The sequence below is a fragment of the Vigna unguiculata genome, chromosome 6 (genome assembly GCF_004118075.2).
Source record: "Vigna unguiculata cultivar IT97K-499-35 chromosome 6, ASM411807v1, whole genome shotgun sequence".
Lineage (NCBI taxonomy): Eukaryota > Viridiplantae > Streptophyta > Magnoliopsida > Fabales > Fabaceae > Vigna > Vigna unguiculata.
In genome coordinates this window covers 19,696,799-19,721,430 of record NC_040284.1, presented here as the reverse complement: position 1 = coordinate 19,721,430, position 24,632 = coordinate 19,696,799, and the positions used below count along the sequence as shown (strand labels likewise).

The 24,632-nt window shown below is 30.3% G+C and overlaps 2 protein-coding genes across 2 annotated transcripts; both read left to right on the top strand.

The window, feature by feature from the left end:
- Positions 1 to 2,683: 2,683 nt before the first annotated feature.
- Positions 2,684 to 8,204, top strand: LOC114187221 (uncharacterized protein At5g43822). Its single transcript, XM_028075405.1, has 7 exons — positions 2,684 to 2,976; positions 3,071 to 3,213; positions 3,311 to 3,429; positions 4,342 to 4,521; positions 5,442 to 5,498; positions 6,665 to 6,729; positions 7,861 to 8,204. Exons 2-7 carry the CDS (start codon positions 3,082 to 3,084, stop codon positions 7,902 to 7,904), a joined length of 597 nt encoding a protein of 198 aa, XP_027931206.1. The 5' UTR covers positions 2,684 to 2,976; positions 3,071 to 3,081; the 3' UTR covers positions 7,905 to 8,204.
- Positions 8,205 to 17,195: 8,991 nt separating this feature from the next.
- Positions 17,196 to 24,335, top strand: LOC114189030 (protein DNA-DAMAGE INDUCIBLE 1). Its single transcript, XM_028077727.1, has 16 exons — positions 17,196 to 17,471; positions 17,561 to 17,593; positions 17,963 to 18,105; positions 18,855 to 18,963; positions 19,181 to 19,297; positions 19,476 to 19,541; positions 20,641 to 20,703; positions 20,802 to 20,846; positions 21,006 to 21,067; positions 22,155 to 22,248; positions 22,485 to 22,577; positions 22,666 to 22,735; positions 22,871 to 22,941; positions 23,310 to 23,355; positions 23,682 to 23,707; positions 24,039 to 24,335. Exons 1-16 carry the CDS (start codon positions 17,406 to 17,408, stop codon positions 24,165 to 24,167), a joined length of 1,233 nt encoding a protein of 410 aa, XP_027933528.1. The 5' UTR covers positions 17,196 to 17,405; the 3' UTR covers positions 24,168 to 24,335.
- The last annotated feature ends 297 nt before the right edge of the window (positions 24,336 to 24,632 follow it).

Here is a 24,632-nt window from a genome sequence, read left to right as displayed (position 1 = left end):
AGCTCATTAGGAGTTTCAACGATATTTATGTTATATGCATAAACAACAACATGACAAATTCATTTTTCGATATTTTTACATAAGTACAACGATGAGTACCTTTCTTTTAACAAGTACTTACAAGGACAACTATATATCTTGATTGCTTTAATCCATAAAAGGGACTTGTTCAATTTTATTGAATAATCCACTTTAGAAATTGTATTGTTGGGTAAATTAAATCCTTTAGGGATTTTAATGTATTATCATTCTTTATAATATTGTTTTGCACAAAAATTCATTTGAACTCAATGAGTTTTACACCTTCAGATGTGCGGACTACAAGTCCAAAAGCCTTTTTGTTTAACAAACAAATATAATTTTACTTCTATTTCATCTTTTCAATTTGGTCAACCATTTCTTTGTTGACAATCTTGATCCTCAATGTCACTCATAACATTCATCGTTATATTATATGCTAAAGCATCGTCAACGTTAACTTCATTTTGATTCCATATTATCTTATTCATGACATAATTTATTGAGATATCATCATTTTTAACAATTTCAGGTACCTGAGGTTCTTTTGTAACCAAATTTTGTCTGAAACCAAATTATTAATTATGTCAATTGAATATTTTGTGAGGACAAATAGTCCTACAGTGGTTCTTAAGGTCGTTACCCTATAAGCGAGGACAAATAGTCCAATTGTTGTGTTGTCTCTAACAGTGACGGTCATTTGTTATGACTAAGGGGGGCCATGATCCCCATTTCTTTTTATATTTACATAATTTAATATAGAATTTTAAATTTAATTTTTTAAAATTTAATATTTTTAATATATATTATGTATTTGATATTCTAAAAAACTTTTATACATTTGTGTCTATATATAAGGAAAAGTCTTTTTTTCCCACATCTATTTTTCAATTTGGCCTTTTAAATATTTTTTAAATAAAATTAATTATTTTATTAATATTATCTTTTAAGTGATATTTTTAATTTAACTCTTTTTTATTTGATTGTTTGTTTAAACTTAATCATTATAAATAAAAAAAAATTATATTAAAATCATAAAAAATATTATATTTAATTTTAGGTTAAATTATGTTTTTGGTCTCCATTTTCGTAGCAAAATATCGATTTTGTCACTTTATTTATTTATCTTAATTTGGTCTCTATTTTGAAAATTTTGATGCAATTAAACCCTTTCCGTTAGTGGTATAGTAACAACATTAAAAGGGTGCCACATTATCAGTTCCAAATTTTCTTTTTTTTGAATTTTTAAAAAATTAAAATTTTGCCACATGTTCAGCTGACATCGTGCCACGTGACAGTGAAAATGTGATGTGGTAATGACAGTATTATGTGTCACTATTATATCATATGTCATTTTCTTATTCTCAATTTGGTCTTTGTATTTTTATTTTTGTCTCAATTTAGTCATAATTTTTGTAAAAATTGTGCAATTTTGTCTCTCATCAAATTGAAACAAAAATTATTTTTTACATAAATGTTATACAAATATTTTTATTAAATTTGATATTTCTAGTAAATATTTTTAACAATATTAAGTTTATTTAAATTAAATTTTACATTTAACTTTATTTAAAATTGTTTTAAAGCTATTAATAGAAAATAATGCTAATAGAAAAAAAATTATAAATTATATTGATATTTTATTACATCATACTTTAATATTATTTTTTTATTTGAATATATATTTTGATAGAAATATTTTTGTATATTTATAAAAAAATTAAATTTTGTTTCAATTTGGAGAAGGACAAAATTCCTCAATTTTTATAAAAAATGAGACTAAATTGAGACAAAAATAAAAAATACAGGGACCAAATCGAGAATGAGGAAGTGACACTTGGCATAATAGTGACATGTGGCATTGTCACTACCACACGACACGACATAGCATGACACGTGGCAATTTTTTTTAAAAGATAAATAAATATAAAAAAAGTAAAAAAATAAAATTCAGGAACTGATATGTGACACCATGTTACTACACTACTAACGTAATTGCATCAAATTGCTCAAAATAAGAACCAAATTGAGATAAAAAAAATAAGGAGACAAAATCAATATTTTACTACGAAAATGAAAATCAAAGACATAATTTAACCTTAATTTTATAATAATAATAATAATAATAATAATTTTATTATTATAAGAAAAGTAAATACAATGTTTTTACTAGTTTATATAAAAATTATGGGATTACGTTCTTGGTTATTATTATTTTTTTTTTAAATATCAAATTGGTGCTCCAATATTTTTTAGTCTTAGTATTTCTCAATATGCAATTTATTCTTTTTTTTTGTTAAATATCTTAAATCGGATCAAGATTTTTTCATCAAAATTAAAGTTGTAAATTAAAATAATTTCCTTTGTTATTGTAATTGACATGATTCTACTAAAAAATTCTTGTTCAACTTCAAAAATTTTAACAAAAAAAGTTAAATTATATCAATTTTAAAAAAATAAAAATCAAATTAAGACTAAAAAAAATTAAAAGATCAATATAATATTTTTAAATAAAAAAATATCAAAATAATAATTCAACTAAAAGTTTTACATCCTAAAATATTGACAAATTTTACGGATAGTCGAATTGTTCTCTCTAGGAGGAGGACGGGTAGTCAATTTATAATTTTAAAGTAACTTTATTTTATTAAAACAAAATGCACGTGCCACTCGCCTCTTCTCCTAAGGTACCGTCTCTTATTCCACAGCAACTGTGCCAGCCTTCCACCACCGCGCGAGTGTCGCCGGCTTCCTACTGTGAAACCACCACCACTCCTCACGGCGTCACTACCTCCCATCACACCACAACTCCTACCGCGCGCCACCTTCGAGCTCGCCATCACATCCACAGCGACACTAAATCCCACCACGCCAAGCAACGTCTACAGCGCTGCATTAATTTCCGACAAGCAACGGTCATCGCTCAGCCGCCATTGACTTTGAACATTCCGTTGTGAGGTACGCTTCGAAACGAACACCTAAACGATTCAAAACGCGATTTTTAGCTGTAGCTGACAATTACTTTTTTCTGCCTCATGACTGGTCGGTTCAGCATTGACAATAATGGAATCGATAGTGAAAAAGTTTCGGTCAAAATTCCTAAAAGTTAGGGAAGAGATAAATCGATGGGACGAACTTCAATCTTGCTTAATTTCACAGTTTAGGAACGCTTCCCATATTGTCGATAGGTTACAGGTTATTTGAATTGCCTTATACTTTTACTGTATACTTTTATTTTATTTTTTCTATCCTATTTATTAATGATTTGACCTTGATACTGCCAATGTTGTAGTTGCTTCAAAATTCCAACAATCATGGTGTTCTAAATTGTGTCAGTGGCATGAGAGGTGCTCTTTTGGAGAAGCAAATTGAATCGCTCAGCAACATTTTGGTTTCCATGCGAAAGACTTTGTGAGTTTCTATTGATATTTAGTGATATGTAAAACTGATAGGTATTTTAATTTAATTTTATGGCTAATTCAATCTTGTTTCTTTTTGGAGTTGTTCCCAATTTTTTTTAATGACATAGGTACTAAAATGTTGGCTAAGAGTGTTTTGGATAAGTTTTTCCTTAAACATTTATAAGAGGGATGCTTAAAAGGAAAAATGAAATAAAATTTCCCATAGGCCAACATTTTCTTATGCAGATAAGTTAAAATAAGTTCCTTTAGCGTATGGAATATTTCATTTTATTTCCCTTTTTTATTTTCTTTTCTAGAAGTGTATATGGAAAAAATTATCCAAACCAAGTAGGACCTAATTTCTTCTAGCTACAATGCACAAACCCCAACTCTTCGAGGAGCGTTTTCAAAGATTAAATGTGGTTTTGTGCTTCATGCAGAATGACCAAAATGTTTTCACTAAATTACGTTTGTGTGTTAGTTAGGTCTTTTCAACATTGAAGTGCACTTGTATGGTAGTTTTTTAAATATTTTTGACTTTTGGCCAAACATTTCTTGAGAACAGCTTTTGAAATGAGCTCCAGTCTCTTTTACTAGCAGCTGTTGACATGGATTGATTATATCATTGTATCAAGTTTAGACAGAGAAGGCTGTGCAATGTATACAAGTTATATATGATATCTTTTATATGAAAGAACCATAGAGATTAGACCAATGCATAGTGATTATTTTTTTCAAGATGTTGATGAAATGGTAATTGTCTTTGTTTTATCCTTCTTTGAGTCTTTAGGTGTACATAATCAAAATAAGAAATTATGAAGTGTTTCTCGTTCAGCTTTTATGATCAAGGTTATGAACATTGATGATCTGTAGGGGGATGGTTTGTTTGTTTTTGTGACTAAATTTTAATTCGAATTTTCAGGGAAGAGTTTCGTTGTATTGCCTTATCTCTTGACAAAATTCACCGAGACAGTAGACAACTAGTGAACGGCGGTTCTTCTCACCTGAATAAGAAACAACTGCAGCAACAAGTTGGCATGAAACCTAGTCTTATTTATTGCCTTGATAGCCTGATGTTTATACATGAGATATACAACTCTGAGTAAGGAACAACTTTTTCTTAGTGTATATTATTGTGCTTCTTGACAAACCAGAAATGCAGTAACGTAAACTTAAATTTGAATATATCAAATTCAAAGATGGGCAGGAAGTGTGATGAACATGGCAACATTTGAATTGCATTTCATTTATGAAGTTTGTTGTTTTTTTTTTCAATGTTATTACTTTAGTTTAACTCTCTTTCAAGAGAAAAGTCAAACATTGATTTGTAATGTATATTGAGCATAGTAAGACCTTAATGAAGAAGAAATGAAAGTTGAAGGAAAAGAAAAAATATAAATAACTAAAGGCCTCAACTATCTAAGTTAGATCTATCCTAGTTAGAATGATGTCGTCTAAATTATCAAACGAAAAGTATTGTCTTATATAAAGAATTCAGTAGGAGTTTTCCAACCTGTTGGTAGTATAAGTTGGTTGAAGGGACTGACATGGTAGGAAGGATTAACTGAAAAGGAAAGGAGTGGAGCTCAAAGTGTGCCTTTGTACTCTTTGGATAGGGATAGTTGTTGCCCTATGTTGCATGGGCTTGGACATTGAGTACGATTGATATATGTTGCTAGTTTTATAGATTTTGGTTTGAGAAAAAGTGAGTTCGGCTGTGTTACTAGATCAACACCCACTAACCTAGTTAGAATTGGAGATTCCGCATCAACTAAATTATAATATATAATTAGGTGTAAACTTCACTCTATAAGTCAATTTTGTGAGGTTGTGTTAAGTTTAAAATACACCTTCTCCCAAAACTATCAGCAACTGGTTCCTCTCTCGAGATGATTGATGGAATGCAACTTTTTCCATTAAAAGGCTTTGTGCAGAAATGCTTTTTTCCTTCGTTTCTACTTCTGATAACACCATGTTGATTGAGTAAAAAAAATATTTACTAGTTTTTTTCTTTTGTAATAGATATTTATTAAAATCATCAGTGATCTCTGCGCTATCAGAAATGGCTTTAAAACCCAGGTATGAATACGAACGCTACTGTTTAGCCATTCAAATGTCATGATTGTGTATCTGTGTGACTGTGCGTCCATGCCCACACATGCACTTGAATATATTTTGTTGCTTTGACAATATATGTGTGACTGTGTGGGAATGTAAATGAGATGGTGCTGTAAGCCTGTAACCTTTAGAACCAGTCTCGAGAGCATGTAAAAGAATTTTGTTATCCCATTCAAATCAGGTGGCCTTTTTTCAGTCAAACTTTAAACAAAAGCGCTCTCATGGACTTAGTTAACTTAGTATACTCAGATAATTCACAAAGGCATCACTATTTCTCCTCCTTGAGAAGATGAGTGATCAGTGAAATGAAGATGTTAAACCTCAACTTCCTTTAAGCCAACTTTGATACCTTTAGTGAGCTCTCTACTAAGTTACAGAATTACAAAAGTAGAAAAAATTTACAATACCTACTACCTCCTTATTGATGGGGATCAACCAGTAAGCATTGGGCCCGAGGAATTGTCCAAGAAGCTGCCACAAAGCCCAAAAAGTGGATTGTTTACAAAAGAAAAGGGAAAAGATCAGATATAGCAAAAAAGGAATAATGAGCTGGCAAAAAAATTAGTTATAGAGAGAGAATAGAATCCCTTTTATTAAGGAGTATGAGAGTATGAGGAAGGGGAATGATTATTGACGTGTTATGGTTGGACCGGGTAGTTGTTACGCTACTCTGTAAGGAGATGTTGCTCTGGAGTATTAGAAGGAACTATCCTTTCTAGTGCACGTTCTTCTTTTTGCCGATTTCAGCGATAAATAATACTATTCCCATATTTACTCCACCTTTGCATAGTTCTTTTCTATGTTTCTTTTATTTGATTGTGGCGGTCTGCATCACTTATTTTCTAATTTCCCAAAACCATGATATACTTTGTTGTTATTCATAGTCATAGAAAGTGTAGCCGAAAATCTACATTCTGCATTTAGCATTGGAATCTTTCTATCAAGGAAAGCAAAGGCAACGATGTAAACTAGTGATATGTTTCTGCTCTTGCATCCAATTATATATACATTGAGATAGCTACATTCATCATTTACTTCATTCATGAAAAAAATTGCCTTCATTTTCCAATGCCTGTACTTATGCTGTCCAATGTTTTATTCTGTACATTGCATTTACTGCATTGCAGTGTTAGTGATCTTGGTGCACTTCAGCAACTCTTGGTTGATCAACCCAATATCCAAACTGAGGAAGGTATGCTAGAATTATCTGTGAGGTAGTAGAAGTGATGTTTTGGTCATTAACAATAAAAAATGTATACGCATGTCAGCACCATTAATTTCATGCAATGCTTATGATAGTCATTTGGAATGCTTCATTTTGAATGAGACCTCCGTATGCTTCTGGGACCTCCTATATAATCCTTAGGTCACTACTGTTGGAGCATAGTTAATTTTTTTATTTATTTTTAATTTCACAATTACTCTGTTGTTAATGAATAGAATCTACTATTATACTGTCTTCACTCTGGATTGCTTTATATAGACATTGTAAGATGTCAAATTTGATTCAACTGTTCTAAAGTAAATTGGAGTTCATTAAATTTCTGGGACTTGGGGAACCATAACTTGCCCTGCAAGTATAATTGCTGTGTGGAACAAAGGTGTTGCTTACATGAAAACAATGGGTTTGGTTTGGAAAAGTTTTTGCTACTGAAATTTTACATTGTTTTGTTTAAAGAATCTATAAACTAAAACTCTACAAGTCTGGTACCCCTCATTTTTAGGAGAACTAAATATGTTAAACTAAAGAGATGGACATTTTATTAATTTGTTCAGATGATCTAGTTTCTGGGATGTTTATAACACATTTATTTGTGGTGGGGTGGGGTGGGGGGGTGTGAGGAAAGGGGAAGAAGAGAATATATAGATAGTCCAGTACAACAAAACAATTTTAACTTTTAAGATACGTTGTCTTTGGTGTTCTTTATTGATAGAACCACAAGATAACTAAGGTGTATGTAAGAAGAATCTGGGTTTTATCTGAAAATCTGAAAGTAATCGCTTCAGATACTAATATCTGTTTGGGAGAGAGAGACTGGATACTGTCATATTACCTAGAGTTGGTCTCTTGTTATTTTTTTATGCATTTCCTGCGTTGTTTTAGAAACACAATACCTGATATGCAGGCCTGAGTTTTTCCTAAGAATATAGTACTTGGGAGTTGTGCACTTTTTATTCATTTTATTCTCAGCTAACTATGATTTAATCTGAATGTGGCAAAACACATGATAGGATGATAGTATGGAGAAGTTTTTACACTAACCATTGCTGAATGAAACACTTGTACTAATGTCCTTTCTTGCTGTTTGACTTTTGGCCGCAGTTCAATTTGTATTTGATATGATATTTGCCGAAGAACTGAGTTGATGATCCTTCTCTCTACTATGGATGTTGACTAGGAACTGGGTTATGCATCAGTTTTTTTTTTTTTTTTATTTTATCTTTATTTAAATACTTTTTGACAATATACTGTCATATTTGGACTTCCAGTTTTCTTTGAATTGATTAGGATTTTAAATTTTAGAAACTAATATAACATTAGGATTTGGGTTAAATATCGTTTCCAAATATAAGGAAGCAAAAGGAAACAGTCTTTTTTGGGATTAAAAGAAAGTATTTGTATATTTAGATTGACTGAAAATATATGTAATCCTTGAATTTTTTATATTCGATTAGGGTTTCTTCAAGAATATCTTTAGATGTATATGTTATTCAAACATTGACATTCATAATAAAATTTTTGGTTTCGCATTGCGATTTATGGGTTATCCTCTCCTCTGCGAGCTTCTTTTTAGATTGGTTTCGAGTACTATATAAGTAAATTCATTGTATATATAGACTGTTATCTGGTATTATCTGGTAAAATATGCTTTTCCACCTGAAATAACTAAATTTTAATTTAAGTTTCTCTAAATTATGTTGTCTATTTTGGGTTATTTAAAGTTTGAAATGTTCAATTGTTAGTCGGTCAAACATCATTTATATATTATTTTTCTTTTCATAAAAAGTTGTCAAAATAATTTGGAAAACTAAAATTAGTATATTTCAAAATTAGAAAGATTAAAAAACTATAAATAATATATTTCGAAATTTAGAAAAGTGAACTTTGAATTCAATAATTGAGCTTATTGTACAGGATTCTATATGAGTACATTAACATCATCATAATTGATTAAAAAATTATTAATAATCAAATTATTTAAAAAAAATTAGAAGATGATAATAACAGTGGAAGAAAAAACTTGTAATAGGAAAATATTGTTGAAACCTAATATTGGAATGAGGGATAAATGATGAATATAAAATACCTCGGTATGTGAAAGTTTGGATATTTTATCATTGATGTAATTGATTTCTACATAAGTGTGTGAATCTTGATCATTCAACATGTTTTCTATAATTTTCGACTCCTCTGAATTTAAATCATTTACCCAATCTAAATTAATATTAATGATGATATTATTGTTTTTATTAAAAATAATATTAGACCTTATATATTTATTTCTTCTTCAATGATCTCTCTTCCAACGATTTTCCAATTATGATCACTATTAAGGATTTTTTTTGTAGCACACTTTTTCTAAAATATTCCCCGGATAGCATATTGTGCACAATATTTACATCTATAGCACAGTTTTATTTTATGTTGAGAATTCGGTTTTCGGGTAACCGAATTCTAAATTCAATTTTATAATTTTTTTTTTTCTCATACCAGTTTGAATTCGGTCCCTGGGACCCGAATTCTGTACTGTTTTTTTTTTTAATGATGGAAAGATAAAGTTTTTTTAAAATAAATATAATTAATTTTTATTTTTGTTATCAATAAAATAAAAATAATTAAATAAATTATTTAATATATAATGTTTAATGTGGTGTTTTATTATTTATTTTTTAATGTTTATTAAATATTTTAAATTAAAAAATTTGTTTGAAGTACAAATTATCTTTTATTTATATATTTATATTTTGATTTGTTTATAAGAATTTTATTGATAAAATATTTATTTTTATACAAAAATAAATAATGTAAAATTTATTGTTAGAATTTATAGTAGGTATTAAGTTTAAGGAAAATGATATATTAACATCCATTTATTGAGAACTTCACTGACAACTTGACGTTTTATTGTCACTTTCTATTTTTTTTTATTTTTTTCAATTTTCACGTTGGTTTTATTTGGAAGCAAGCGAAAAGAGAAAAAACAAAAGGTGGAAATGCAAATTGGAAGGGAAAAAGCAGAAAGTGTGAAAGGATGTGTGAAACCACTGTGCAATATTTTTGCTTACCCATGGCTACATAAGTACTAACCTATGGTATACATTTTGAACATGTGTGGGAGTATATATTGGTGAGTCAAGGAATAAAATTTTTGTAATTTAATTAACAACATATGAATTCATTCCCTATGTGCCAACCCGTGACTTAATAAATGGTAACCCAGGTGCAATGTTTTGCACATGAATTTTTTCTTTCTTCAATAACTTCAATAGTGGCACTTTCATGCCTTGAGTTCATATGATAAAGTTAAATCTTCATACTCATATTCCTTCAAGTGAGTCTAGTTTGCCCCTATTTGTTGTTTGGAAAAGGAAAATAAAGGTGTATATATTTCTTCTTCACTACTAGTGTGCAGTATTTTTGGTTACCCATTGCTACATAAGTGCTAATCTGTGGTATACATTTTGAACATGTGTGAAAGAATGTACAAAACTTATTTCAATCTTCACTCTCGTCATTACCAGTGGGGAGTATATGTTGGTGAGTTAAGGAATAAAATTTTTGTAATTTAATTAACAACATATGAATTCATTCCCTATGTGTCAACCCGTGACTTAATAAATGGTAACCCAAGTGCAATGTTTTGCACATGAACTTCAATAGTGGCACTTTCATGCCTTGAGAAGTGTGACAACTTTGTTCATATTTAGTTTTCTTTTATATGTTTTAACATTGTACTTTAAGATGGTTGAATTTGTTCACTTTATCTAAAGAAGTTGTTGTTCACTATTTAGCAATGAAGCATTTGGAATGATTAAGTTCTTGCATTACTGATATGCGAATTTGTGTCCTATTGTAGAACTGAAGGACACACAAGAAAAACCCTGCACTTTCATGATCTGCATCAAACCACTTAGTTTATGTTGTACTTTGATTTGTCTTCAATAAATATAAACTTCATTCAATTCAATGGCACGTCTTTTCTTATTATCTTTTATTCTTACTTATTTTACATAAACCAAAAACATATAAAAAATTAATTTCATATACAATAATGAAATCGTTTTAAATTATTTTAATTATTTCCTTCATTTCTAAATTAATTTAGACAGATTTACAATGTTTAAAATATACAATTTTTAACAATTATCCAAAATTAAAAGAAGCTTATAATTCCAATTTTTGTTAACACATATTAAAAAAAAAAAATCATACTTCACAAATTATGAAACAAAATTTAAAATTAAATTGAATTTTATATTTTGAAATTACACATAAAATCACTTACTATACAATACAAATTCATTTTTTTAATTTACAAATTCATAAACACAATAAATCATTCTTTATTTTACTATTTTTTCAAATAACACCTCAAATAACTAATAAAACATTACTAATTCGATTTTTTTTAATTTTTTTTTACTCTTATCTATTTAAAAAAAAATTAATTATATCAATTTTAAAATCAACAAATTCAAAAACAAATAAAATTATTTTTATTTCTAATAACTAATAACACATTTATAATTCTATTATTTAAAATAATTTATTTAATTATTTCTATTTTATTGATAACAAAAATAAAAATTAATTAGATTTATTTTAAAAAAACTTTATCTTTCCATCATTAAAAAAAAAAAACCAGTACAGAATTTTGGTCTCTGGGGACCGAATTTAGATTGGTATAAGAAAAAAAATTACAAAATTGAATTTAGAATTCGGTTACCCGGAAACCGAATTCTCAACATAAAATAAAACTGTGCTATGCATGCAAATATTGTGCACAGTATGGTATCCAGGTAATATTTTGGAAAAAGTGTGCTACATGGAAAAAAAAAATCCACTATCAAGTAGCTTGTTCCATTTATAAGAGACGTATGACCATTTATTGCAAAATGGTAAAACTATTAATATTTTAAACAATCTTAAAAATAAAATGGCAGTTTAAATATTTTATATTAAAATATTGAGATAATCAAAGATAGCAAAATATTTTTTAAATATTTAGATAATGAAAATTATTAAGATGATAACTCAATATACTAATTTTTAAAATAAATGAATATTTGAATTTTAACTTCTTTACTGTAAGGTGAATTTTCTTCAAAACAATCTTAACTATTAAGATTTACTTATAGATATATTATTTATCACAATACTTCAAAACTTTAAATTCACTTCAATTTAAATTATATACATTTTTATCTTATTTTAAAATTTCAAACACTACATTCTATACCTTATGTAACCTTTTTTTATTAGACATTACAAGTTTAATTTAATTTACAACGTACTTTCTGATTTACAATGGTTGTATATCATATGTTACCTTATTATTCTTTTATTGATGGAACATTTGATAAATTTTTATATTAGTGTCTGTAACATCCCATTTAATTAATAAGCGTAATTAAAAGAAACATATAAATAGTACAACAACGCAGTCCTGGAGTCCTTAACCCCACCCCTACAAAACTAGGCACACCGCGATGTCAACAGAAAATAGTTGAAAAGTCTAACAGATGGAAGTAGAGTGATAAAGCATAAAGCAATACATGGGCCATAGCCCTAAAGAAAAGCCCATTAAGAAATAAGGTCCAGTCCACGTGGACTATGCAGTGGAACCATCACATCCCTGTTGTCCACGGGTGTTCCTCGCATCTGCTCACACCAACAAGTTGATGATCATCGCAAAAGAGAGTACCACACAGCAGAACACACAGCAGAACACACAACAACGAAAGTAGGGTAAGCTAGAGCACAAAAGATTTCATCCATGCAATCAAATATATTTTCACAATCCCATATACACATATCAACTAAGTATGTTATGACTTTCCAAACAATACACCAAGACACGACTCGACTCATCCGGATACCTATAACCTGGTCGGATTCAGCGGATGCTCGCACTTGTGGTGGATACCTCTGCTCACCCCTGAGTTGCTCACCCTTGAGCTATGTGTTACAAGTGTTACAATGAATCAATTTCCCTCACCACAAGGTTAGCCCTTAATGAATTTCAGGCCTCCTGCTACTCTCACCATAGGAGTCAGTCCGCTCTAGGTGAGACTAACTGACTCCTTAGAGTGTCAGGATGCAACCTTACCTTAAATCCTTACCTAGTTATACAGATGGGGCACCACCATGGACACCCACTAACAGGGGCCATGGAATTACGTCCCGACCACTGAAGCGCGACCCTGAAAGTCTCACCTAGAGACTCCAAGGAATTACGCACTGACACGGACTAAACATGCTCAACCAATCGAGAAAGATTCATCATACAAATTTATACATACATATCACATACTAGTTCTTCATAATCCATCTCTTTCATTTTTCCAGTGAATCCATACCAGCTCATCATTCTCAACCAACATAGTGGAATTTCATCTCATGCCAATGCCGTGTCAATTTAATACCAACCACCCCATTCATTTCACATGCGAAGGTTCACGCCCAAAACCATCATTTACAATTCATGAATCACATCACTCATGCATATTTATTTGTCTCATGCATTTAACACAATAATCAACATCTAAGCAAGCATAAACCATTTCAGAATTTCAGAAACAACCACACAATCACACTGCCTCGCCCAGCTCATCGCTCAGGCTGAAGGGTCTCGCTCAGGCGAGCCCCCTCCGCCTAGGCGAGGCTCGAAAAAGGGAAATAGTAGCTCACGCGGGATCTCGCTTAGGCGAGACCCCTCTTGCTTGGGCGAGACGCTCGCTCGCTCAAAAACTGAGTTAGTCGCCTGAGCAACCTCTCGTGTAAAAAGGGTCTGGGTGAGTCCCTGTCCATCTCGCCTAGGCGAGACTGACTCGGTTGGGCGAGATTATCAGGTCTCGCCACTGTTTTCCTGCAACAACCACCCATACCAGTCCAAAACAACATACTCATACGTTCACAACTAACATAACATCACACTAACCACATAACCTCGAAATAACAGCCAAACAACATGGAAAAACGGAATATATGAGTAAGTCATAGCTTCCCTACCTGGAAATGGATAGCACGAGACCTCGACCCTAAACAGCGGAAAGCGGCAGTTCAAGGAGCAACTTAAGGTGTTAGGAAAGAAACGAGAGAAAGCGGGAAATGAGTTATGCAATTTTCTGATTTCTTTTTCAAATTCTTATAAACAGGTTACAAAAATATATTGTAGTATTGATTTTATTTTAAACTACTTATATAATTTTATTTTATTGTAATTATTATTTTCTAATACATATAAAATTTTGAGCATAAAATAATTACTATATATCTATAATTCTCTATAGTGGTAGGAAGTCACTAAAACCATATGTTATAAATACTTTAATTAATATAATTCTACTAATTGTATTTTTTGTATTATTAATTAGTGTCTCGTTTGAACTGGGAAGTTGGATAACAAATTATTGTTTCTTGCAGTTTTTATGAAATTATAGAATTTTAAAATTTAGAGAAACGAAAATCAAAATCCCAAAAAATATAAAAGCGCTATTAATAAATAAAACATTTTAGTTTTAAAAAATATGATTAGTTAAAAAACATCTATAATTTAGTATTATTATATACTAAATCATGGGTGAGAGAAAACTATATTACTTTGAATTATTATATTTAACTTATATAATTTCATTTTAATTATATTAGCCACTAAAAAATAATTAATAATAAAATTGAAATTTGTTGGATATAGAATAAAGAGAGAACTTGTGAATTAATTATTGGTTGGAATGACATGTTTTAATAAGGTTTTTGAACTGTTTAGGACCTGTGTTAAATTTCACATGCATTATTGGAATGGCCGGTACGAGTATTTTAGTTGCAATGCAATTAAAATTATTTTGATCTTATACGCGGATGTAATCAATTAATGAGATTTTTAATATGTTCAAGACATATAATGACAATTTTGAGCTCACGTTTAACACATTTATAAGAATTTATATATATATATATATAATAAAATGTTTTAGGGTCATTATATTATTAGCTAAAATATTTAAGTGATCTAATTAATTAATTAATTCTATAGTTAAGAGCATATATATGTCATGATATATTAAATATGTAGATGCTACTAACATTTTAATTTGATGAAGGGACCAAATTAAGAATATTGAAATTAAGTAAGTAACTGACAGCAGTTTCTTTCTCTCCCTCTCCATTAAGAGAAAAAAGTCCAGAGGGAACTTTCAGGTGTTTTACAGTTTTACAGTTGGAATACTAGGTACCATCTTTCTCCATTTATTGTTTCCAATCCAATCATAAGGTACGCTTCCACATTAAATTCTTTGAAGCATCGGGAACTGCTTAATTTATTATCTGTCAAATTTATTGCTCTTTAATGTTTTCATAAACCAACAATTACATGAAAAGGAAAATATAAAGTGAATATTATTTTTATAATAGTATGTCCTCTTGTACTCTATCTATTGTTTTGACAAAGTTATATAGATCCCACAAAACCAATGAGTGTTAGTTTCTTCTATTGTCTTTGTCTCTTGTCTAAGGAAGATGACTACATTTAGTTTTTTAGTGGTCTTTGGTAGGGTGACAAAACAGGTTCAGCCCAACGGGTCAGTCCGTCAGTCCGTGTTAAAAAGGACGGGTTGGGTTAAAGATTTCAACTTGTCAGTCCGTTCTGGTTTGTTTTGTGCAGTCCGTCAAGTTGACGGACCATCCGTCCTAACCTGTTGACCCGTTTTAAAAAAATAAAATAAAATAAAAATAATTAAAAAGATTAAATTTTTATATTAAATTTTTTAAATGTATATATATATATATATATATATATAAAATAGTATTGTAATTTAAATCATTAACACCTACAAATTAAATTTCAATTATTAGTTATAATTGAATAATTTAATATATAAATTTAATAATTATTTTAATTTATCTAATTAAAAACATTAACTAATAAATTAAAAGTTTAAAAAATATTTATTTAATTAAATATACCTTTAGTAATAATAATTTATATGTATATATAAAACAATTTAAAAAATAAAAAATTTGAAAACAAATTAAAAAACTTTCAAAAAAGAAAAAAAGAAAAAAAAGTAAACGATCCAGCCCGACCTAGCCCGATAGCCCGTCCTATACGAAATAAGTTGTGATTATTAATCCATTTCTCTCATCTCATTTTTGACGGGCCACGTATAGGATGGATCAGATTGGTCCATTTTGCCACCCCTAATCTTTAGTCTTTGATCTTAGTTGTCACTAACGGGAGTAACTCCAAGGATGATGAGGGTCATATTATATCAATAATTTATTCACCAAACGATAATCTATTTAAGAAAAAAACTCATCTTCTTATGTTCAAGTGATTAAGAAGGGTCTAATAATGATTTAAATTTTATATTGTCTATAATCTCCATTTAATTATGCTAAGTGTTGGTGAGTTTATCGACATGTGGGTCGAGAGAGTACAATATCGTTGAAAATGTATTTATGTTGAGAGACTTTGAGGTTGAAAAGTCGAGAAATCGAGATGCCAATGTACCGAATGATCAAATAACCATGTATTCAATTTAATTAGTTTTCATGCAAAAATATGTAATAAAATACTATAATTTTTTCATTTCTCATACACATATATTGTTTGTAGGGATGATCTCACTAAAAGTAAAATGAAATACTAAATTAAAACATAACTATAAAAATTTAAAATTTTGTTTGCTTCAGCGTAATTTATCAATATTTTCTGTGTGTATAATGATAAGAAAATTTCATCATCACAATTACAAAGGTGAATGAGAAAAATATATTTAAACTTTAAATATATTAAAATAATATTCGTAATATTAATCATTGTATTATACTTTAGAAGTTAGAATTCCTGTCAACGATTAAAAGAATTATCAAAAAATTTAAAAAAACATAATTACTTTTTATCTAAACTCCTAAATAATATAAAATAATATAACATTATTTTTCAACTCCTAAACAATCTAAAATAATATAAAATTATTGAAGTAAGGGAACATTATTCAAATTTCTGAGTGAGCATACTTTACCACTATTGTGTGATATACAAAAATAAGGGTTTAATTTTTTTAACTAAAATATATGAGAGATAATTTTTTAACTAAAATATATGATAGAGAATTTTTTAAGTACATAGATTTTATATTTACTTAGGATAAACAGATTTTGTTTTAATTTTTAACAATTTATTTTAAAGAGTATTTAATCCAATTAAGAAACAAAAATAAAAACAAAAGGATAAAATATATAAAACATTAATTACAGTTTCTATAAGATATCATGTTGTTGAAGGATTAAAAATTAACTATCAACAAGGATTAGTTTGTTAAAATATTTTTATTTAATATAATCATTTGAATATATATACAATTTGTTACACTGATCTTCATCTCCAACAAAATCATATATATAATTTGGTACAAATATTTAATAATTTTTCTTAGTTGAGAAGTCACCATGGAATGAATCCAAATGAACCAAACCTCTTCAACAAGTCACAGAGTTTAAAAGGCAGCATAGGATAGTCTTCCAACAGTCTTGTTTTCTGTACCTAATCCACCATCCAAACCTCTCGCTCAGTACCCAACATCACCAAAATCGTTCTCACAGAATCTAGAGAGAAAGAGAGAAACGGTTGAATTAAATTGAAGATGAAGATCACTGTCATGACTGCTGATGAGCAAATTCTCACGTTGGATGTGGATCCCCACGAATCTGTACTCATAAAAGATCCTTCTTTTTTGTTTTTATCTTCATCTTTCTCTTTTCACATCACTGTTTCTCATTCCCTTTTCCTTTTGGGTAGGTGGAGAACGTCAAAGCATTGCTCGAGGTTGAGGTGAGTTTTTTTGTTCTTCACTACCCATTACTTTTTTACCTTAAAAAACCATTTTTTATTTTTGTTTTGAAAAGAGTTAACTTTATTCCAATTTTCTTTCTTGTGAATGTTGGCGAGGGTATTTGGGAAACACCGTTTTTCATTGAAATTATTATGGCTTCTGGGTTTTTCATTATTTGACAATCCAGAAACAAGGCCCATGTGAGAGTCGTGGTCGATTCATGTTTTTTTTTTGAACAATTGGTGATGTTGGATCTTGTTTGATTTTTAATTTGTGTGGCCTTTTTTTTATTGTGTTTTGGGTGTGGTGTTTCTGTGATTGGATTTCTTATCGTCTTTGTTTGATGCTAAACTTGTGTATATGAGAAGACTAGTGTGCCTCTTCAACAACAACAGCTTCTGTTCAATGGGAAGGAGATGAGGAATTCTGAGAAGTTGAGTGCCCTTGGTGTTAAGGATGATGATTTGCTGATGATGGTGTCAGGTGCTGCGGCCGGCTCCGCCGCTTCTAGGTATGACCTTTCAAATTTGTTAAATTGCACTGTTATGAGATAATCTGGGGATTATCACATGATAGAAGTTTAGAATTTGAAGAACTGTGAAATTCTTTGTGCCTTGGCTATGATTGTGTACTCAAGTTGGTTTGATAATTTGATATTTCACTGTTATATAGTTTGTTTGTAGAGTCTGACAATTTTTGTTCTGTGATAGGACAAAATTTAGGTTGTAGCCAGCTTACTCTGTGCTCCATCCATTTTTACTAGAGTCTAATCACGTCTCTGCCCTAACATTTTATTCACCGATGTGTTGTTGCAAAAATGAAACTAAATCGAGTGCCATTTGTAAAAGGAAGGTTTTATGGATAAACGTAAGTAAGAAAAAGAAGTGATAATATTGCAAATGAGGTAGTGGAAGTGTGGAAGATCACTAGTGGGCATACCACTTGAAAGCAGACTTACTAGTCTTTGAGATCAGACACAATTTCTACAATTTGATGCATTTCTCTCATTTGCTCACTATTCTTGTGGTATGGATAATTAATGTGAAGATAGTAAAAAAATGAAGAGATAAGCCATTCCATGTTTTTGTGGACCAGCAAAAGAGATAAGTCATTCCATGCTATAGAATTGTTGGGTTATCAACATATGATGCATCCTGCTTGACTTTTACTGTTATATATTCTATGTGAATTTTTGTTTAATTGAAATATAATGTACCAATATCTTAAAATACTTATTGTAATAAATTTAAATTATTTCAGTGGGTCTACAAATGATTTGAGTTTGAATACCGATGGTTCCGCTGTTAATCCTGGTGCTTTCCAGCAGCACATAAGACGAGATTCTAATTTGATGGGTCAGCTCTTTCAGGTAAGTTATGTTTTGTTTTATCACTTATTAATCACATTCTTTATTTATCAAGATCTGGTGTATGTACACCATATGCCATTTTCACTCGTAATAAAATACAATTTTTGAACTTTCCTGTCAATTAGCTGTTTACATGTAAATTTGTTTAACTATTTCGTATTTTGGTTCTTTTCTTTTGTGATTGGATTTATTATAACCTTTATAATGGAAAATACAGAGTGATCCAGAGTTGGCACAAGCTATTTTAGGGAATGATCTGAATAGATTGCAAGAAGTTTTGCGATTGCGTCATCGCCAAAGAGATGAATTAAAGCGTCAGAAAGAAGAAGAACTTGTAAGTAGGCTGTATGATCATTATTGTTTCTTTACATGTCAAGAGTTGAAGCTCAGTTGTCTCATGATGCGCTGCTTTAATCCTTTGTAGTCATTCAATTTTATTCCTTGTGACTTTACCGTCTGTCTCTATGTTAGAATATTTTGCTCCTAAAATTTATTTGACTTACTTTTGGCAGGCTCTTCTTTATGCTGATCCTTTTGATGTTGAAGCACAAAAGAAGATTGAAGCTGCCATCCGCCAGGTTAGTATTTTTTTTAATTAGAGATAAAACAACTCAAGTGTATGGTAGATTGACTTTTGACGCATGCATTCACTATACCAATACAACATCAATTTCCAATTGTGTTTGGAATTTTCCATCCAGGCACTGCCATGTACTGTATGTTTCAATTTATTTATGCATTTGGTTTAGCTTAAAATTGGAAAAATAGTATGTTCTTTTAAAGAAGCTCTCTCAGGAAGCTGCAAAATTATTTTCTCGAAATAAACTAATTCAAGTCTACTCTAACCATATGCTTGTTTTAAGACAAGTGGGGTGGAAAGACTTGTACTGAAATAAACTAATTCAAGTCTACAGTAACCATATGCTTGTTTTGAGAAAAGTGGGATGGAAAGACCTATAGTGGGTGAGAATAAAATAAACCGAGTATTTCCCTGGTTTTGTTTAACACTGCAACTTTGAAGGAAATAACTAATGCAGCTGGAACCTATTGGGGCCATTGTTTAATGGAGATGAGACTTTCATACGGCATTGAGAAAGAAATAATGTGAAGAAGACCAATTTGCCCCACCTTTGCATCCCTTTTCACTTTATGTTTCTCCATTTTTTTTTCCTTCTTGCTTCCTCTGCTTCCTGCCTTCTTTTCCATTCTTTCTTCACCTGGTTTCTCTACGACTTTACCTACAGCCCTCCTCCTACCACCATATATCTTGCAACTCTTCCCTTTGAACTTCTTTCTACACCAGTGCTTGCTCCAATTGCTTCACCACCTTCTCCTCCCAACATATCTTATTATATTGATACTATAGCACTTTTTCTTTTTATATAAGGGTAAACATATCTTTTTATATAATTTCTTTGTCTTGTGAATCTTTAACTAGCCAGTTTGTTTATGATAATATCTTGGCTAAAGACTGACATTACCTTTTCAAATTAAATTTGTGCTTGTTTATGCTTGTGTGCAGTTGACAGATATTTAGTCATTTTCAGTTTCTATTAGATTATCATGTTATGTGCAATCTATTACTTGTCTGCTAAAGCATTGTTTGTAATCATTGATTGTATTGGACACCTCTCTTCCTGATTAATATTATCATGTTTGTTCTGTTCAATCTTTCAGAAAGGGATTGATGAAAATTGGGCAGCTGCTTTAGAACATAACCCCGAAGCTTTTGCTAGAGTGGTATGTATGATTGTTTTGCAGTTGTATTTCAATGCTAGAAGCTTTTTTTGTTTATTATAATTTCATAATAATGCTCAAGTTTTTATGGATTATTTCAGGTCATGTTGTATGTTGATATGGAGGTTAATGGTGTCCCATTGAAGGTGAGTGATTTGTAACAATTAGTATTTTTGTTTTTCAACTTTCAGTTCAAACTACACAGAATATAATATGTTTTCTTTTTTGGTTGTTGATTTCAATTTCAATTGTTAATTGATATATGAAATGGAACATGCATTAATTAGATTCTCACTTTGTTTCAGGCATTTGTTGATAGTGGAGCTCAGTCTACCATTATATCAAAAAGCTGTGCTGAGCGTTGTGGGTATGAGAAATTGGTTTGACTTAAATTTGCTTCCAAGACATTTATGATACCATATAATGATTGAATTTATTAGTAGCTCAACTGCTTGCCTATGAATTTACTCATACATATCTTGATAGATGTGCTATTGAGGAAGTAAAGTTCATCTTAATTGCTTGTGAAGATTATACATTCTTGAATGGTATGAATATTTGTATGAATATTTCCACAAATATTCATAGGTATATGTACATTATTTTATTTGTAAGTAAATCCTAAGTAAAAAGTACAGTTCAGATATATTCCCTTTGGTCAGGTTTTCTTTTCAGCATACATAAATCAGGTAGTTTGAATGGACTGATATTAGAAAAGAATGGAAAAATAGAACTAGAATTTTATTTTTCTCATTGATGCCAATCCCGTACCATTGTAGTAGGGACAGAGTCAAGGAATAGAAAGAACTTCAGTACTCACACTATACCACTCTCCACAGACCTTTTTTCTGGTTCCCCGAAAAAAGTTGCTCCTCCTACTCTCCTAGAACAGTTTATAATAGTCAGTTACAGCTGTTCAAATAGAGCTGTACTAACTACCTTACCTTTTCCTTCTCTTGTACACTATACTGAACCTATCATAGTTAGGAAAAAAAAGGAAAATAGAAAGAGGGCAGGATTGTAAGGAATATTATGTATTGTCATATGTGTTCTGCATACAGAGCAGAAGAGCCTGAGTATGATTTTACAGTTTGATGTTAAGCTAGTGAATTAAACTACAACAACAACAAAAACTGGCTTTAGGTGGAAGTCACTGAATGAGTTTGAGGAAGACTAGTTTTGCTTAAATATGGCAGTAGATGCTCAAATATGGAAGAGAGAAGTTTTGTTGTTATGGTTTTGTGCATTATGAGTCTCAACAAACTCTTCTTGTATGCATCTTGGACTTCCTATTTTCTGATGTAATTTCAAGTTCCTATAAAATTGCATTCTTTTTGAAGGATTTCTCTCTCGCTCTGTTTTGATATTGAAATGAATGACATGTTCTCATGTACTTATTCATAAGTTGCCGGATTGAAGATGTGATTTGTTTTTTTTACTGGTCATGTTTCCAGATTGCTGAGACTTTTAGATCAGCGATACAGAGGGATTGCTCATGGAGTTGGCCAGTCAGAAATATTGGGTCGTATACATGTAGCCCCAATCAAGGTATTAACAGATCTTGTGGATAATTTTGTTGATCAAGTTATGGGTATCTTATTGCATACTGACCTGTATTGGTAGATAATGATTATATATTTTCTCTTGTTTACGTGGATATCTAATTTTGAGATTAATTACATTTTGGTATTGTATTTTTTGATTAGGTAGCAAATTTAACTGAAATTTAGAGCTATTATTGTTTTTACTCCAACCTTTTTATCTTGTGAATGTATTTTCTTTAGATTGGGAGTATATTTTACCCATGCTCATTCTTGGTGCTGGACTCTCCCAATATGGAGTTTCTCTTTGGACTGGATATGCTCCGAAAACACCAGGTACCATTCTCAGTTGCTCTCTCTGATATCATTGCCTTCAGTTGTTACTCTAAGCTGCTATTCTTATAGCTGTGGATCTTGTCTGCAGTGTATAATTGACTTGAAAGAAAGTGTTTTGCGAGTTGGTGGAGGAGAAGTTTCTGTGCCATTTTTGCAAGGTTAGTTTCCTAATGTGCTAATTTTAAAATTGACTACTCTTTATTCTCATGCGTTTGCACAGTTATCTTCTCAATTCACTCCTTCACAGATTATATATAAATATATGTATTGACCATATTGGTTGTCATGTTCAGAGAAAGACATACCATCTCGGTTTTTGGACGAGGAGAAGTATGCTAAGGAAGCTTCTGGCTCTGGTGGCCCAGTAAGTATACTTTTGATCATAAGCTTTTCTTTAAGCAGCCAAGTTAAAACTGTCATGCTTTTACTGCTTTTAGATATCTAAGGCTGTCATTACTCTTAATCTTTTGGTAATTATGTTATAATATGATATGAAGGATGAAAATTACCCTCGGCTGTGTATTTTTGACACATTTTATATATCTTCTGGTTTCTAGGCCAAGGTGTTAAGTAGTATACTTTTTTTTTTTCCTGCAATTAAAAGGAATAAGAGCAAAAGGTGTAAACAATCATAGATAGTCATAAGTTATTGTGTCTTTTCTTGACTGCTTTGTCATTTTGTTTTGATGAAGACAATGACAGTTTTTTGTGTGATGTTTGTTGTGCACTCAGATTACATCAGGGAGCAATAATCCATCAACTGGAGGCCACCCTTCTGGTTAGTTCTGGAGATTCTGTAAAATCCTACATTTGGAGAAATCATTTTATACATTTAGAGCTTAAAATATGCAAAAAATTTCACTTTTGTATTTTTCCTGTTTCTGGGGTTCAATTGGTTAGTTTTCTATGAAGTTTTCACCCAAAATAAGCTCTTTAGGTTTGCAAACACTTTACTTTTATGAAATTTGATGAGGTAGTAATTTGTTTTTCAGTTGTCCATAAAATTATGTTCCTTTTACTTCCCATATCAAAATTCACATTTCCAAAGTAATCAATTGGGCCAAAGTCAATAACATAATCATTTTATTTCTACTTATTTTTCAGGAGGAGCTTCTAGTGACAGAGCTAAGGTATGCTTTCAAGTTTCAATATTTCAGTTTTTGTACTTTGCCCTTTTTAACCTGTGTGCTTGACTGTGTATGAATAAATTTCAATTAAACCCTCTAAATGGTTCCCTTTGGATTAATCAGTCATTCAATCAGTTTTTAATTTCATATATTTATCCTTATTGGTATGTGCTGTATTTTTAAAGAAATATATGAAGAAGGAAATTGTGTATCTTTGATTATATAGGAATTATTACAAGAGGTCTATTATATAATACATAGAGGTAAACCCTAAAAGTCATAAGGAAATGGGTTAAAACATGAGCATAAGCTAACATCTCTGATATGATTATAGGATTCTGAATTTGAAGCCAAAGTTGCAAAGCTTGTTGAGTTGGGATTTGAAAGAAATGCAGTTGTAGAAGCTCTTCAGATATTCAATGGCAATGAGGAACAGGCTGCTGGCTTTCTTTTCGGGGGCTAGAGAGAACATTTTCTTTGGAAATTGATTGATTTCTTACTTTAAACAATTTTTACTTGTTCAATTCAATTATAATTTCTAAAATCAAAATTGTAGACTTTATGACATTTATTGTGAAATTGTTCAGAGAATGTTTCTATTTAATTGGAAAACCGTGTTATTGTCAGTTAATGTGTTATATAACCTTTATCGTGGGTATGGATAACAAATTTTAGAATATATATATATATATATATATATATATATATATATATATATATATATATATATTTTATTTCAATTTGTTTAGTTATTAAATGTTTGTTTGAATAAATTAATTAAAAAAATCGGTTAATGATGTCTTTCAATAAAGTTTATTTTGTGACCAAATTTTTCAAGATTTAATATAGTTAAAATTGATAATAATTGTTTTGATTAATATTAATCAAAATTACGTTTTTTAAATCATTGATTAGAATATCTTTCAGT